The 17,938-nt window shown below is 42.8% G+C and overlaps 1 protein-coding gene across 1 annotated transcript; it reads left to right on the top strand.

Annotated features, from left to right (window-relative positions):
* Window positions 1-2,538: 2,538 nt before the first annotated feature.
* On the top strand, window positions 2,539-17,738 carry LOC124720158 (BTB/POZ and MATH domain-containing protein 2-like). The gene is made up of 3 exons (XM_047245466.1): window positions 2,539-2,618; window positions 14,971-15,530; window positions 17,216-17,738. Exons 2-3 carry the CDS (start codon window positions 14,980-14,982, stop codon window positions 17,706-17,708), a joined length of 1,044 nt encoding a protein of 347 aa, XP_047101422.1. The 5' UTR covers window positions 2,539-2,618; window positions 14,971-14,979; the 3' UTR covers window positions 17,709-17,738.
* The last annotated feature ends 200 nt before the right edge of the window (window positions 17,739-17,938 follow it).

Genomic DNA, 17,938 nt, shown 5'->3' with positions numbered 1-17,938 from the left:
TATATAATTTTTTCATGCATCTGGCACGTATATCAATGTTTTGCTGTTATTCCGGCGGCCTCGCGTGATAATGTTGACAACGGATGCCGACAATCGTGTGTGAGACGTTGGCATTAGCTATCGCGCGACAATGCAAATGTTTTGTCATGAAATCTTCGTTTTACGAGGAATCCCCAGTGGCTAAAAAACGGATTGTTACTGCCAACTGATCCTCTGGTGGAATCGCTTCCCGAAAGTTTGTGTTGGTTTTGGACACAAGAGGAGCCAAAAGTGATAACAAACCGCGGAAATCCTCCATACTCATCCTAACATAATTTCTAAAATATGCGCCATCCTCTAGCGTTAATTCGCGAGAAACTCTCTGTGCCACCATCCACGCTTCCTTCGCCTTTTCTTCCTATCATCTTCCAAAAGAGCAAGTGTATCAGCACATAAAAATGTGAAAACTTCCAAATCGTCGTCGGAAGCTATCGCACAGTGATACATATCAACCAGTGTAAACGCACGCTCATACATGTATGAGGTTGATACTTGTCAACTCATACAAGTCGCGATACATGTCGCAAAGTCGCATATACATGTATCTCATACATGTGCCGATACAAATCGCAGTGTAAACAGTGACATCATTAGCACAAAGTAAGTCAATAATTTAATTTTCTCGGTGTTCTTATTACTTTGAATTACATACTTTATTATAATCTGATGGTGTAACTCTGTTTTAAACTTACAATGTAACTGCATTCTTTCAGTGCCTGTCGGACCCACATCTGTTTCTGCTGACCACAATTACTGTCTACCAAGCCCTAAGAAGTTGAAAACACAATATAACTGAGTACAAGTAGAGAATGTGCGACTAAAGAAGCGGATAAAGCAAATGAAGCAACTTAGTGCATGACACAAAAGAAGAATAGTGCAGTTACAGACTTTAGTTGCTGGTTTGAGAAGAAGGCTATGTAGTTCAGTTTCTGATATGTTAAACAGTGAACTTGTAGTTGGTTTGTTGAAGGAGCTATTGGAACTTCAGTGCATTGCTAAAGTATGCCATTATTCTCAGCAAATAAGGAAATTTGCCCTGACCCTACACTTTTATTCTGCCAAGGCATACAGCTACTTACGAAAATTTGTGAAATTACCCCACCCAAGAACGCTTCGCCGTTGGGCAATGTCAGTGGGTGGCCATCCAGGTTTTACTGAGGAGGGTTTCACTAAAATTGCCTCTGAAGTTGAGAATAGCACAACCCAAATTTTTGCAACATTGATGTTTGATGAGATGGCTATTAAGAAGGACCTTGTTTGGGATGGGGAAAAAATAAGAGGCTGTGTATAATGAGACAGATGAGAAACAAAATTAACTGACTGCTTAGAAGGTATTTTTGCTTGTATTGAGGCTAAAAGAACTGGATTGATTGCAGTGAAAGATGTGAAAACCAGTTTAATCAATCCAGCTAATGATGTTGTTAAACTTTGTAATGTTGCTGAGGTTTTCAGAAATAATGAAGACATAATCCTGAAATGTCAGAAAAACCTTTTGTTGAGGTTCCAGACAGAAGTGTTGCAATTGGTGAGGGGCTCCTCATTTATAAACAATGAACATCTTTTTACAGAAACCGAATTTGGTGAAGAAACCCATTATGTTAAACTGATAAAACTGCTGCTCAAACATTTTTTTGTATGTCAAATAAATCACTTATGCAGATCAAAATCATCTGAGCAGAGAGGTAAAGTTGTGGGACAACTAACCACGAAGCTTATTTTATTTAAAGGTCAGTGAAAAGACGGAAAAAATACGAATGTCAGTTAAAACATTGTAAAAATTAAATGTAAATAAATTATTTTACCTTTCTTGTAGATTATTATTATTATTGAATTACTATGCTTGTGTTAACTACTTGTAACACATATTTCAAATAATATTCTCGTTCACAGTGTACTGGTGTTTGAGGCTTTGACTGTTTACTTTGAAATAGCGACAAAAATATCACATTTCTGCGCCCGTTACTGTTTCTAATAGTTAACCACAGCGTGTTTAGGAGTTTCACCGTAATATTCTGGTGGTACCTGCTCCAATTGCATTAATTTATGGGCAACAAGTAACGTTATAGTGGATGGACAAACTTATTTGAGTTGTCTTGTAGTGTTATCTACATCGAAAAGTTTAGCCATATTTCGACAAAAACATCCCTTTTTGCTGTCAGTGTACACTGAAATCACTGCTGTCTATTGCTTGTTTTAGAAAAAATAAAGCTAGTAGGGGCTATTTCAAGTAAGTCATACGCAGTTACAAGGGGGCGGGACACAGCAGACGAATGCCTTGACTAAAGAAAACATGGCGGACAGAACTTCAATTTGCTTCAAACATGCCGGACCTATAGCCACTCTATGAAATTTTAACTCGTTGGGTGGCCTTAAAACAAAAAAACAAAGATGTATGTATTAGTTCGACCACATAGAAAGAAGTTGGTAGCAATTCGCGTTGTAGCAGACACTCTGGTAATTTCTCATCTCTCTTGTTCATTTGTTTTGCGGTCGACGGGTCGACGATTTGAGTAGTCGAAGAGAAGTTTCTGTTTGCCGTTCGTTTTTCGCTGTCTGTATTTCTTCATTCATTGTAACTGGTGAGTCCTAATCGTTTTAGTCGCGCTATTAACTTTTTGTCTATGACGCGAAAAAGTGTTTCAGTGTTCTGCTTGCAATACATTGTAGATTAGTTCGCCGCAAAAATATTGTGTGTGCATGAAACAGTATGCTTGCCCTTGGTTCCACGTGATAGTAACTGTAGATGATGTGATGTAAGCTTCAAGGAAGCTGTGCATTCTTATAGTAGGCTTTGGAAAAATTTGTTAGTTCATGTGTGTTTTTTTTCAGTCGCAGTTATTGTACTGACCATTCTAGCAAGTAAGAATATTTTCTCGCCATCGGTAATATTGTGATTGAGGACAGTTACTGTTGAACACATTTTGCAGCCAAATTGTTTCGAACAACATGTGGTATTCCAATTCGTGTTAGGGAATGAGGTTGAAGGTGTGAATACGGCGGATTTTCGTTAAGATTAATAAGCGTAAAAGAGTGAAGTTAGCTGCAATGTGTTTGCTTAAGGCATTGCATTCATATAGAGTTTTTAATGTCTTGATTTCTTAAACATTGGCAGTAGTTGTAGATTTTAGGTAATGGACCCCCCCCCCCCCCTTGCATTTCTCGTAGTTTTATTTGTACGTACATTATATGCGTAAAAAGAGTAGTTGGTGTCTTGTCCAGTATTTACTGTGAGTTTTCTGATTTTGCCATGTACGTTTTGTGATTAAAATGTGTTAAATAGGCTATGCCGCAGAGTAGTGTTACCACTTGTTGTGGTCTTCAATATACAAGACTGGTTTGATGCAACTCTCGATGATACTTTCTCCTGTGCAAACTTTTCCATCTGAATAACTACTGCAACCTATATCATTCTGAATCAGTTTACTGTATTGATGCCTTGGTCTGCCTCTAAGATTTGTATCCTCTGCGCTTCCCTCCGATACTAAATTGGTGATCCCTTGATGCCTCAGAATGTGTCCTACCAACTGCTCCGTTGTTAAGTTGTGCCACAAATTCCTCTTCTCCCCAGTTCTATTCAGTAGTTAATCAGTTATGTGATCTACCCATCTAATCTTCAGCATTCTTCTATAGCGCCACATTTCGAAAGCTTCTATTCTCTTCATGCTTAAACTGTTGATCGTCCATGTTTCACTTCTACACATGGCTACAATCCATACAAAAACTTCCAGAAAAGACTTACTGGCAGTTAACCTGTATTCGATGTTAAGAAATCTCTTCAGAAATGCTTTACTTGCCATAGTCTACATTTTATATCCTCTCTGCATGACCATCAGTTATTTTGCTCCCCAAATAGCCAGACTCATTTACTTCTTTGTGTCTCATTTCCAATGTAATTCCCTCAGCATCACCCGATTTAATTCACTAATTCCATCATCCTCATTTTGCTTTTCTTTTTGTTCATCTTATATTCTCCTTTCAAGATACTGTGTATTCAGTTCAACTGCTCTTCCAGGTCCTTTGCTAACAGAATCAGTGTCATCAGCCATCAGCATACCTCACAGCTTTTATTTCTTCTCTTTAGGTTTTAATTCATACTCGAAATTTTTCTTTTGTATCCTTTGCTGCATGCTCAGTATACCGATCTAATATCGGGGACAGGCTACACCCCCCCCCCCCCCCCCTCCTACACACACACACACACACACACACACACACACACACACACACACACACACACACACTCACTCACAGTGTGTGTGTGTGTGTGTGTGTGTGTGTGTGTGTGGTTTCGATAGGTGTTACTGGTTTGTTGTTTGTACTGTGGTAAGATGTTCAATATATGTGGGCGGGGGGGGGGGGGGGGGGGGCGGCTTGCCAATCTAGATTTCAATGCGGGAATTTGCTTGTGGTAAGTAAATGGTTTTTTGTCAATTCTTCTCCAGTTGTGATGTTTTGTGTATTAATGATGTATTTTATGTAGTGATGTTTGATTTGTGGATCTCTGAGGTTTTGATTTTATTTCTCGTAGTTGTAGGTGCTGATTTTTTGATATCAACAGTTATGGTTGATCTATATGGGTCACTTGAAGTGACCGATTCCCATTTTTGTAATTGTAGGTGTTAGTGTTTTGGTATAGTCATTTGGGGTTGACATATTGGTAAAGGGAAATGTCGGATGCCAATTTTCATTGTTTTAGTTGTAGGTATTCATGCTTTGGTATCTTCACCTTCATAGTTCAAGGGAAGTGTCAGATTCCTGCACATTTTTGTTGTAGTGGAATGTAGTAAATTTTTTCTTTTCGTTTATCATTTTGTCTTTTGGGATCATGGTGTGTTCTTTTTACTGTTATATTTAGCTTGCCCTCACCCGAAAACCTCCAGTTTCCCATGGTTGTCCCCTTAGTTTGATTGTACTTTTGGGGAAATGTAACTTTCTTATTTATATGTATTTTCGTGTTTGTTGCCGTGTGTATGCAGTGGCATCATAGGCGCCACATTGGAGACTTTCTGCCAGGTTCATGACGTAATGGGTCAAAGCAGATGGATGGAATTGCCCTTCTATAATATCCCCTCTAAAACCTCTTGTTCTTTCAGTTAATCCAGGCCTAATCTCTGGCCTTAAATATCCGACTTTTTGAAGTTTCTTCAGTTTTTATGGACAAATCAAACAACCGTGGTCAGAGTTCACATCTGCCACTGGAAATGTCTTAAAATTTAAAGCTTGGTTCCGAGACCTTCCAGTGTCTCCAGGCCAGTTACAGCTACTAGTGCGAATATTTCATTGTGTGTGTGTGTGTGTGTGTGTGTGTGTGTGTGTGTGTGTGTGTGTGTGTGTTGGGGGGGGGGGGGAGATTGCGGTGCAGCAGTGGCAGTATCACACTATAGTTCACTTGTTGAGGGTTCTGCTGGTTATTTGCAGATTGTATTCTGGGGCCTACACGTGATCCAATGTATCGTAGTTTACTCACAACCAATAATGCCTTTATTATCGAGCTGTAGGTTGTAAATAGGTTATCTTTGGTGGCATAGCAGCATTGTAAATTGAAATAAATAAATGTTTTTAAAGATAGAGCTGGACATTGTGTAACATTTTTGTCGCTTGTATTAAACCATCTGTTCATTCCAATTATTTCAGTACATATTTTCATTCTTAGTGTGTATGAGATTTTTAGGAAGATTGTTTTTCATTCTGAGGAATTTTTATTTTTTGGTTTTGTTTGTAGGTTTGGATTTTATGTATTCCTATCAAGATGGAAGACTTAGGGTAGGGTGTGTCAACTGCAATATGGAATACAAATTTTACAGTTGAAGTTTTTTCACCTATGCTAGTATCTTATTCTTTAGTTGACCTAAATAAACTGAAATACGGGATACAAATTTTACTGTTGGAGGTTTTTTCACTGTCACTAGTACCACTATGATAATTTACATCCGATACTATTAGTATCGAAGGTGGAAAAAAATTTCATACCACTTAACTTCAGCTTAGCTGTTTAGGTCAGTTGAAGTGTGGGATAAGATTTTATGTATATCGCTTTTTTTGCCTTCAGTTTTCAACTGAGGTACGGGATGCCAATGTTACTTACATAGATTTTTTTGTCTTTACTAGCATTAGCAACCTGGGATACAGATTTTACATCTATCGATATTTTCGCTTCTGCTGGTACTAGTATCAGCTGAAGAATAGGTTGCTAGTAGTAGCAGGGGCGAAAAAAGCAACACCTGTAAAATTTGTATCCCGTACTCCAGTTGACCTAGCACTAGCAAAGGCAAAAAAGTTGCAATGCGTCTAATTTGATACCGTACTGCAGTTAACCTATGAAGATCAGCTAAAGTTCGGTATACAGCTCATACGTCAACAGAGGTTAACGTTACTTGTCTTTTTTCCTTTCTTGTGATAGTATCTCATTCTTCAGTTGAGTTATGTAGGTCAACTGAAGAATAGGATACTATAGGTTCGTATGAGCAGTGCCTTCCTCCCGCTTGTGGCTCCTTGAAGTGTGGCTGTTTGCCGTATGGGCAGTACCAACAAGTAGCCAGATGCTGGCGCACCCAAGCTGCCAGATTTGCGCATGTGCAGAGTGTTATAGTGGGGGGGGGGGGTCCTTCCCCATGTGACCCGTGTATGTGTTTTGTGTCTTCGTAATGTTGCTGGTCTCTTCATTTACAGCTCCCACGTCAAACGAAATCAAAACAGATTTCTGTGGCTGGGAGCCATCAAGTGAATTAATATACACTCTCATAATCATGAAAGACCAAAATAAGTTGGTAGTTTCAATCTTCTGAGTTTTATATTTCCATGTTATTAGCAATCAACCATTAATGTCTTAAAGAAGCAATTTGTCTGTTTTATAGATAAATTTGCTTCTACTAATTTTTTTTCCGCTGAGGCAGTTTATTTGAAACGAAGTGTTTCATTCCGCACTATCGGCTACTTTCAACCACGTTCAATTTCAAGTGGAAATTTTCATTTTCTGGGATGAATGACATTATACCATAATAAAGAACGAAACATCAGGATACGGTAGTGGACCTCCAAGAAAATTGGCGTCACGCAAACCACATGAAAAGCTGAATATCAGGTACTTCAGAGTGCATCAGGACATAGAAACGTGTAATTCGAGTGGAATGAAGCATTTTAATATGGTTTATGAAATTCCGATGTTGCTGGAGTAGTCTCGGAAGTCCTGTTCCTTTTATGACCACTATGCTATATACGTATGGACATGGTACACATTGACTTGAAGCTGACTAAGAAGGCAAATTTGGTCAGTAGTTTTGAACTAAATAATTTGTTTCAAATATAATGACTGCTGTAGCAGAATTGTACAAATCTTCCTTCTGTGAAAGGGTATTTGATCACAAGGCACTTGCCTAGTACTTCATCTAGGCCTGAAGTTTTCTTAATTTGTGTTTGTCTTAAATTTTTAGAATGCCATTCTGTGCTAAATTGTAGACTGGCAGCATATTGTGTTTTATCGTTTTAACTCCCCACACGGCTTCATATTTATTCCTACAGTAGAATATAAACTACCAGTTGTACAGTTCCTTTGCCTCACAGACAACCATGTTAATTTTTTTTACACATTTTGAAATAGTCATGAAATTTATTGTCCATTTTCCAAGAATTTTGTATTCAGTTGTATTAGCTTTTTACAGTGCTGTGTAGATGTAAACCCGTTGGAAGTGCTACATAACAATATTGCAGAGTAGGAATTAAAAATCTGTCAGTCACCCTATAGACAGACAATATACAGACAATATGTATATGTGCTGATGGATCTCTCTCTCTCTCTCTCTGTGTGTGTGTGTGTGTGTGTGTGTGTGTGTGTGTGTGTGTGTGTGTGTGTGTGTGTGGGCGCGCGCGCGTATACCTGCCCTTTTTCCCCCCTTAAGTTAAGTCTTTCTGCTGTCGGGTTTGGAATGACTCCTTACCCTCTCCCTTAAAACCCAAAAGCCCACTTCCTTTGGTCTTTCCCTCTCCTTCCCTCCTTCCTGATGAAGCAACTGTGGGTTGCTAAAGCTTGAAATTTGTGTGTGTGTGTGTTTATTGTCTCTATCAACATACCAGCACTTTCGTTTAGTAAGTTACAGCATCTTTTGATATATATGCTGTAACTTACCAAGGTGCTGGTATGTTGATAAACACACACACACACACACACACACACACACACACACACACACACACAAATAAGTTTATTTCAAGCTTTCGCAACCCAAGGTTGCTCCATCAGGAAACAGGGAAGGAGAGGGAAAGATGAAAGGATGTGGGTTTTAGGGTTTTAAGGGAGAGGGTAAGGAGTCACTCCAATCCCGGGAGCAGAAAGACTTACCTTAGGGGGAGGAAAAGGACAGGTATACACTCGGGCACATGCACAAATATTCATCCGCACATTTACAGACACGGGCAGACACATGTAAATGCAAAGAGGTTGGGCAGAGATGTCAGTCGAGGCGGAAGTACAGAGGCAAAGATATTGTCGAATGACACGTGAGGTACGAGGGGGCGGCAACTAGAAATTAGCGGAGTTTGAGGCCTGTTGGTTAACGGGAAGAGAGAATATATTGAAGGGCAAGTTCGCATCTACAGAGTTCTGATAGGTTGGTGTCAGTGGGAAGTATCCAGATAATCCGGACAGTGTAACACTGTGCCAAGATGTGCTGGCCGTGCACCGAGGCATGTTTAGCCACAGGGTGATCCTCATTACCAACAAACACTGTCTGCCTGTGTCTGTTCATGCGAATGGACAGTTTGTTGCTGGTCATTCCCACATAGAAGGCTTCACAGTGCAGGCATGTCAGTTGGTAAATCACGTGGGTGCTTTCACACGTGGCTCTGCCTTTGATCGTGTACACCTTCCGGGCTACAGGACTGGAGTAGGTGGTGGTGGGAGGGTGCATGGGACAGGTTTTACACCGGGGGCAGTTACAAGGGTAGGAGCCAGAGGCAGGGAAGGTGGTTTCGGGATTACATAGGGATGAACCAAGAGGTTACGAAGGTTATGTGGACGGTGGAAAGACACTGTTGGGGGAGTGGGGAGGATTTAATGAAAGATGGATCTATTAACTTCCCAAGAACATGTGATGCACTCACTAGTCGGGTGTGTGGTTCTCTTGAACATATTAGTTGTTGCTTTTGTAATATTAGGATATGTAATTATACCTGACAAAAGTGAGTTACCTGTATCTCTAAAAATTTCATTCCATTCTGGGTTGTGTTATTAAAGATTGGCAGACACGGATGTTAAGTTTTATTGCCAATTAGCTTGTGTATCAGGTGAGATAGAGAATTCTCCTCTCCAGTACCAGTTAGTGGTGGTGCTTTGTAGACATCCCAAATCTGTTATATAGTTTGTTTCTGATGTGCTGTGTATGTTTGGCAGGAATCAAATTATTCTACAGGGACTTGTCTAACATCTAATAAAACTGATGTGTATTAATTGTGCAATTTATTTGTAACATAAATTGCATTATAAATGGAATTCCCAAATGTGTGTTCTGTATATCTTACCAAGATGGAAACCCTTCTGAGGTGACAACAATAGTGAGCATATACTGAGACTACAAGTCATGGGATATGGACCTCCTTTTGCCAAGCACAGTGCAGCAACTCGATATGGTATGGACTGACCAAGTTGTTGTAAGTCCCCTGTAGAAATATTGAGCCATGCTGCCTCTATTGCTCTCCATAATTGTGAAAATATTCCTGGTGCATCATTTTGTGCTGGAACTGACCACCCTATTAGATCCCTTAAATGTTTGATGGGATTCACATTGGGCAGTCTGGGTGGCCACATCATTAACGCGAATTATCCGCAACGTTCTTCAAACAATTGCTAACAGTTGTGTCCTTGTGACATGGCACATTATCATTCATAAAAATCCATCATTGTTCAGGACCATTGTCCTTGAGTGGCTGCAAATGGTCTTAAGGTAGCCGAAAACAACCTTTCCCAGTAAGTGATCAGTTCCATGTAATGTAAACATAGCCCCCACCATTATGGAGCCATCACCAAGTTGCACAGTGCCTTATTGACAACTGCGGCTTCATAGGCTCTGCACTACACTAGAACTCCGCCATCTGAAATTGGGACTCGTCTGACCTTGCCGTGGTTTTTCCAGTCATCGAGGGTCCAAACGATACGATCACGAGGCTAGGACGGGCACTGGAAGCGATGTACTGTTAGCAGAGGCACTGCTTCCATAGTCCATTTCACCTCACTGTCCTAACAGATACATTCATTGTATTTCCCACATTGGCTTCTGTGGTTATTTCACACATTGTTGCTTGCCTGTTACCACTGACAACCCTCTGCCAGTGCCGCAGCAGTGTTGCCCGTGGCGAGATGTAACGGTTGGAATTTGGTATTCTCGGCAGACTCTCGACATTGTGGATCTCGGAATAATGAACTGTGTAATGCTTTACGAAATTGAATGTGCCGTACATCTACCTGCAACTACCATTCCGCACGGAAAGTTTAATTCCAGTTGTGTGGCCATAATCACTTCAGAAACCTTTTTCACCTGACTACAAATGACAGCTCTGCCTCCTTTATTCCTTGTGTACTTGATACTACCACCATCAGTATATGTGCACGTTGCTATACCGTGACTGTTATCTCAGTGTACAGTAATAAGACAAGCTAATCGTAGTGCTATTAATGCACTAAATATGGCAGCTTCCTTTCACTTCATGCTTAATGCTATTCCCAGTACACCAACTAAATTTGAATGAATGAATTTTAACAGAGCTTCTTGACAGGTTTGTCCCCCTGTGGGTCCAGGGGTTAGAATAGCCCTGCGGTCTTCCTGCCTGTCGTAATAGGTGACCAAAAGCAATCTCACATGTTTTGGGTCAGTTTTGATAAAATCATCATCCTCTGCCTAGTCACGGTCTTTACTCGCTTGTGACAAGTTGGGGATGTTTCGGTTACAATCGTGCCCCATAAGACCCTAAATATGATCCAGGTTATTATGTTCCACAGGGACCTTCTTTTGCAGTCTGATGATGAGCTGCACGCCAATTTAGAGTGGTGAGATGTTAATTTCATCTGCCACATTCATCGAGGTCCGAGGGATAATCAGGTTGCCACTGGTGCCTTCATCTTGGCGTTAGAGGTTTGATAAATTGCCTGAGGTGGTCAAGGTGATGGTCTACCACTGTGACGTCAAGCTCTATATCCCTCACCTGATGCGGTGCTTTAAGGGCTGGAACTTCAGCCGTATGTCTTCCTGCTGTACTTCCAGTGTCACATGTCGAGATTTCGGACACCCATCGCATCCCAATACTCAGTGTGCCCTGCCTCCCATCTGTGTCAACAGAGAGCATCATTCACCTTGTTCACCAGGCTGCAGGATTTTACAGAAAGAGCAGAAAATAATGTAATAAAAGACCCTGGACTGACTGACCGACACTGAGGCTAAGAGGAAATACAAACGACTCCATCTTAAGCGAATGACTTCGTCTTATGCCACCCCTATGACAACAGTGGTAGCCCCATCAAGTTCAGCGAATTCCAGTCGGCACCCAGACCAATACACTACATCTACCCCCTTGACCTGAGGGGCACTACACTCTGTTGCTCCTGCGCCACCTACTTCAGGAACAACATCCCCCACCCATCAGGGACGTCCATCCCCACTTCTAAGCTGGAGAAGCGTCAAACTTCTTTGCCTCATCTTGCTCAGAAGTGGTCCTTTGGGTCCCTCTTTTCCTAGGTTTCCACCAGTGGTGTAAGTGCCCACAAGCAGCTGGTTGTAGGGCTTCACGATCCTCCTCAGTCGCAGAGGCTGAATCAGTGAAGCCTTCCCAGCCAATGAAACCCAAGGAGCAGCGAGAAATGTCCAAGAAGAAGACCTCTAAGACGAAGGAACTTATGGTGGCCCACCCCACTGCAACGTACGAGCTCTGCTGAGATTCTGGCATCTACTGAGGACCTAGATCTCACAGGACCCTCAGACACCGTGAAAGTCGATCGTACGGGTACTCAGTTGGTGGCAGCAGGTGATCCAGCGGTGTAACCTACCACCTCGATCTCTTCACGCCTTTTTCCTCCGTGGACAATGTCATCCTCCAGTTGAACTGCAGCAGTTTTTTCCACCACCTTGCTGAGCTCCGACAATTTCTCAGCCTTCACCCTTTCTTATGCATTGCTCTCCAGGAAACTGGGTTTCCGGTGATGCGAACCCCCGCCCTCCGTGGCTATTTGGGTTATTACAAGAATCCAGCAGCTTATGAGAGGGTATCTGGTGGAGTCTGTGTCTACGTCCTTAACACGCTTTACAGTGAGTGTGTCCCTCTTCAGACACCTTTAGAGGCTGTCGCTGTTCGGGTTTTGATGCCTCAGGCTGTTAACTGTCTGCAGTCTCTATCTTCTGCCGGATGGTGATGACTTGCAGCATGTATTGGCTGCGTTGATAGCCCAATTGTCGCCACCTTTTTTGTTATTGGGGGGGGACTTAAACCCACCTTAACCCTTTGTGGAGTGGATTGGTGGCAACAGGCAGAGGCACTGTCACTGAGAAAGTGTTGGCACAGCTCGACCTTTCTCTATTAAATAATGATGCCTCCACACATTTCGGTGTGGCACACAGCATGTACTCGACCATCGACCTTTGTCTCCAGCCCCAGCCTTGTACCGTTTGTCCATTGGAGTGTGCATGACGACTTGTGTGGTAGTGACCACTTTCCGATCTTTCTGTCACTGCCCCAGCGCCACTCACCTCGGTGCCTCCCCAGATGGGCTTTTGAATAAGGCTGACTGGGACTGGTTCACCTGCGTTGCCACTCTTGAGCCTCATTCTCGTGGTGCCATTGATGTGGTGGTTCCCACGATCGCCACCGGCATCGTTTCTGCCACGGAATCTGCAATTCCCTGTTCTTACTCTCGGGATTATTCTGAACGGCGCTCATAACCGTCTGGCTGCAGTTTTTTCACTGCCGAGCTGGTCGCCATCTCTCGTGCCCTAGAGTATATCCGCTCATGGTCAGGTGAGTCCTTTATCTGTAGTAACTCGCTGAGCGGTTTATGAGCTATCGACCAGTGTTTCCCTCGCTCTCGTCTGGTGACTGCTATCCAGGAGTCCGTCCACTCTCCCGCCCATTGCGGCCGTTCCATGGTTTTGGTGTGGACCCCAAATCGTGTCGGCATCCCGTGTAATGAACACTGGCCAAACAGGCTGTCGGTGCACCAGCTTTGGAGATTGGCCTTTCGGAGTGTGATCTCCTTTCAGTTTTGCGGCAGCAGGTTCTCGGTACCTGGGCTGATGAATGGCGCACCCTGCCTTCACTCAGCAAACTTCGGATTGTCAAGCAGACTATCGGTGGGTGGCACTCTTCCTCCGGGTCTCTCGCAAGGACTGTTGTGCTCTGTCGGCTGCGCATTGGCTACACCTGGATGACGCACGGTTATTTATTGTGCCGCGAGGACCCACCTCTGTCGCTACGGTTCAGCATTGACAGTGGCCGATATTTTGTTGGACTGTCCACATTTAACTGTGCTCAGGCAGACATTTGCACTGCCTGATGTGCTCCCTGCACTTCTAATGAATGCTGTCATGGCAGGCTTAGTTTTGAGTTTTATTTGTGCAGGGGGTTTTTATCGCTCAAAGGGTTTCTCTCTTTTGTTGTTTCTCACCTTTGGCTTATGCTTTTAGATTGGGATTTTTAGTTTATCTCTTGGTGGTTGGCTTTTCCCTTTTCTTTTGTTTCCATGGTTAGCCAACTACTGTAACACATTGTGTGTTTTTAATTCCTCTTTTCTGGTCTTTGTCTTCTTGTTCTGTCATCTCTGTTGCTTGTTTTTGTTCCTTGTGAGTGTTTCATGATTGTGGAAAAAGGGACCGATGGCCTTTGTTGTCTGGTCCCTTCAACCATCACAAACCAACCCTCTTGACAGGTTTGTCACGTTATATCTGTTACCGTGACAAAGATTTTGTTAACTCCCAAACAAACAACTTTGGGGGGGGGGGGGTCGTTTCTGATTAAATCCTTGGCATGTGGACTCTAGTTTAATGTAACATTTAGTTTGCATGTCACACCATTGTGAATAGGTGTCACAATACATAGTGTACACAGTCAGCTGCACTTATCTTGTGAGGTAGTGTATTGTTCCCTGTGGAGCGTCCTGCATGAATGCCAGGTAAGCACAGCTAAGTTTGTTTGATGAATGGGTGTGTTGTATCCCAGGCTATTTTCTCAAAATCTTTTTGAAAAATATATATAGCTGGGTGTCAATGCAGGATATTAAGTTCTGTCAGTTATGCCATGAGTCATTAATAACAGAGATAGCGTAAGGTTATTTCTAGGAACCTCCACTACATTTTAAATATGCTATGAACACCATTAGAGCCAACACAATTACAACTCTCTATTTACCTAATGTAATTTTGAGACTACATGTGGGTACGTGCCTTGCATCAAAACTAAAGCTAATGCATCTGCATTTGCCAGTTTATTGTTGGTACCAATGCTTGCTACTATGTTGAAGTAATCGTTAGTTCGCTGGTCCGTGATGGAATTTTCACTGCTGTTGGCAGAGCATTTATCTCGGTCAGATTGTTGTATCACTGCTTTTGTTTCTTGTTTAAGAATGATCTGAACTGCTTGTGCCTAAAGCCTGGAGTATTATAGATATTGAGTATAATGTAAACATTTTGCTTTTTTAAAGTAAGGCTGGATGATTTTTTATATTTGTGGTGGCAGTGGACTTTACTCAGTACTACAGCTTGTTCTCTAGCTTGGATATCACTGAGACCTGTGCAACCTGCTTTCTGTCTTTAATTGTATTTGTTTATAGGTGCTGAAGGTAAAGTGGTGAAATTGAAGTGTTTGTTCTAAACAAACTTCACTTGCCATTATTGAGTTGTTAAATTACTGTATCAGAAACTGGGCAGCTTTTAATGTGTCGTTTTTACCTCCCAATTTCAGGTGCTAAATATGGCCACTAACAGAGGCAGTTTGGTTCACGCAATGTCCGAGCTCCTGACGTCGGGCACGGGTGCCGACGTTACGCTGTGTGTCAGAGGTGGTGAAATAGAAGCGCACAGGTTAATACTCGCCGCCAGGAGCCCGGTCTTCGCAGCTATGTTACTGCGGCACGACACGGAGGAAGCTGCCAGTGGCCGTGTCCAGATACCGGACGTAGAGGCTGCCACTATGCGGCAGCTCGTCCGCTACGTGTACACGGACGAGGTCCCGGAGGGGAAAGAATCTGCGGCAGAGCTACTCGCGGCTGCCGACAAATACGACCTCCCTCTGCTGAAGGAGGCTTGCGAGGACCGGTTGCTGCAGGAGTTGTCTGTAGAGAATGTGGCGGAGTGTGCGGTGCTGGGCTGGCAGCACTGTTGCTCGCGCCTGCTCGGTGCCGCCGTCGAGGTGATCTCCCGGGACCCTCTGGAGGCCCGCAAGACGGAGGGCTGGCGAGAGGGAGTGGCCTGCTGCCCGCGACTGATGACGGAAATCTCAGATTTGGTTGAAGCTAAAATCAGGTTAGCTAAAATTCTAATTATGTTTGTCTTTGTAAGTAGCACTTACAGAGTAGTGAGCCTTCTCTCGGACACTTCCCAAAGGAATGGTTGGAGGTATGTATTTCACTAGTGTAAATCTCACATATTCCACACGATCCGCACTCGGGACTATCAGTGTGCGTATTCTGTAAGGAGACACTACGTAAGCATTTTTGTGCTTCGAAGATATAATGGAACTTTCACATATTTCTGCTGTATTTTTGAAGGCAGTGTTGCAGTCTACAATCAGTTGTGGTGAAAATTTAGTGCAGATTTGGGACATAAATGTATACTTGCATAGTTAGACCCAAAAAACTTAGCAGAATTGTACTTCCTTAAACAGAGCAATATTCTTAATCTGACTGCTGTGGGTGCTAAGTATATTTTGCATGTGCACTGTTCTCCATTTTTGTTTTAACTGAATGTAATGATCTAAAACGTTACATTTGTCATAGAAAACCTTGTATACAAATTCAGTATGCTGTGCTGGAATTAAATTTTGGGTGACATTAACTCAGATGAGCACTTGTCTAAAAGGTTTACAGGGCTGGATATTTCAGTATAAAAAAAAATACTTCCATGTAAGATAGGCTTCAGAATAACATGTTCCCATCTACCACAATTGCTGCTGTATACAAACCACTTACTTGATACGTGTTGCGGGGTGAAGAGTGCGTGCTGTGGGTGAATACACCAAATAGGTCTTCCTGCTCATCTTTTGCTTACTTTTTCCTGTGCTTCTTACTTAAATCTCTCAAAAGCTTCTCTAATACTGTGCATTGCCAAACAATTTTCACGAAACAGCGGGAAAGTTTCACGATCCTGTCTAATACCGTCGGATGTCGCTAGTCATCGGGCAGCAGTACTTGCAGAATTAGAGGTGGCGGCAGCCAACAATCTTGATATTCATTTCTTTCTTCTGGGCTTTTATTTAACAAATGTCTTCTTTTGTTATGATGAACATTTGTTTCGAAGGGAAAAAATATTATACCAATAATCATTGTGGTATATTTGGAGACATCTATAGTTGACCTAATAGATCACAATGGAATGAATATTTATCTGTAAATCATGTAGTCAGGTATAACGTGAGTGTGATATGCTCAAGTGTATCGAGAGAAAATAACTGTCACAGCTATTTCTTTAGTCTTGATAGTACCTTCCCACAGGTGTACTTTTTTATCTAAGGTTAAACATCTGTCACAGCAACGAGTGTTCGGTGAAAGGGTAGCGTGAAGGACTGGACTGATAAGCAGTACGAGGACATGCTGCCGTAATCGGTAGCATTAATGTAACTTGTCAGATGGCTGGCTTTCTTGTGTGGTACCCGACAGGCTAGTGGAATTTAGTGCCAGTTTCTCAAAAAAGGCTGAGCAGCACTTTGTACCAGAGCAGTAGTTGTCAGATCTGTGTATCTGTCTGGTTTCTGCTTCCTGTGTCAGATCTAATTTGGTATACCACCCTCTGACGTTTCTTAGAGCTCTAAAAATGTCAAGTAATTCTGTGTAACCTCAAAATCTCCTTCCCCATCCTGGAGCAAACTTACAAATCTTAATACACATTTCTCACTGATCGTGTGGGCTTATAGCATTCAATTGGTGTAGTTAATAATTTTGCGGCTATCTATTGTGACAGTAAATTTCTGTGGAAAGTAATCTGTTTTCCAGTGCCGCAAAGGAGGACGCCTTGAAGAAGTGGCTGCACGAAGCTGCAGAACGTGGAAATGTGGCGGAACTCGCAGACATCCTGGCACAGGGAGTGGACATAAATTGCCAGTGTGAAAACGGTTACACGGCACTTCACAAGGCGGCGAAGGGTGGCGACGTCTGGGCTGTAAACTGGCTGTTGGAGGCGGGTGCCGATGTCAGTGCACGGAATAACTGGCAGCAGACGCCCCTCCACGTAGCAGCGGGACACGGCAGACAGGGTGTCGCGATGGCCTTGCTGTTTTACAGGGCAGACAAAGACGCGTGGGACGGCAGCGGGCAGACGGCTCTGCAGGTTGCTGCCGCGTGTGGTGAAGTGGCCATGGTCAACCTGTTGTTGCGGCTGGGAGCGGACCGATCTGCTGCCGGATACGGTAGGACGCCTCTACAACTTGCCCAAGCGTACAACAGGAGGTCAGTCATCGATATTCTGAGTGGGACTCGTCCGGTGTAAGGTGGACCTTTCGCACAATTTTCAGATAAAGCAAATAAACTTCTGGTTTACTGTGAAACGTGTCATTGAATTATTCAAATATTTACCTGCTCTTCCTTCCCACTTCTCTCTTCTCCTCATAGTGGTCTTCTTTCCGCAGGTGAGACCTCCTAAACTCCTACCATCAACTGCCCTGAGATTCCCAAACAGTAGTGTTTTACGCTTAGTCTACTGGCAGTAGATCAAATGTT

The sequence above is a fragment of the Schistocerca piceifrons genome, chromosome 11 (assembly GCF_021461385.2).
Source record: "Schistocerca piceifrons isolate TAMUIC-IGC-003096 chromosome 11, iqSchPice1.1, whole genome shotgun sequence".
Taxonomy (NCBI): domain Eukaryota; kingdom Metazoa; phylum Arthropoda; class Insecta; order Orthoptera; family Acrididae; genus Schistocerca; species Schistocerca piceifrons.
The sequence above is the reverse complement of the archived record's forward strand: the minus strand, read 5'-3'. Positions and strand labels throughout refer to the sequence as shown.

Coding starts and splice junctions, on each gene's coding strand:
- LOC124720158 (XM_047245466.1), top strand. CDS start 14,980: ATGGCCACTAACAGAGGCAGTTTGGTTCACGCAATGTCCGAGCTCCTG. Junction 15,531..17,215: donor TTGGTTGAAGCTAAAATCAG/GTTAGCTAAAAT, acceptor TCTGTTTTCCAG/TGCCGCAAAGGAGGACGCCT.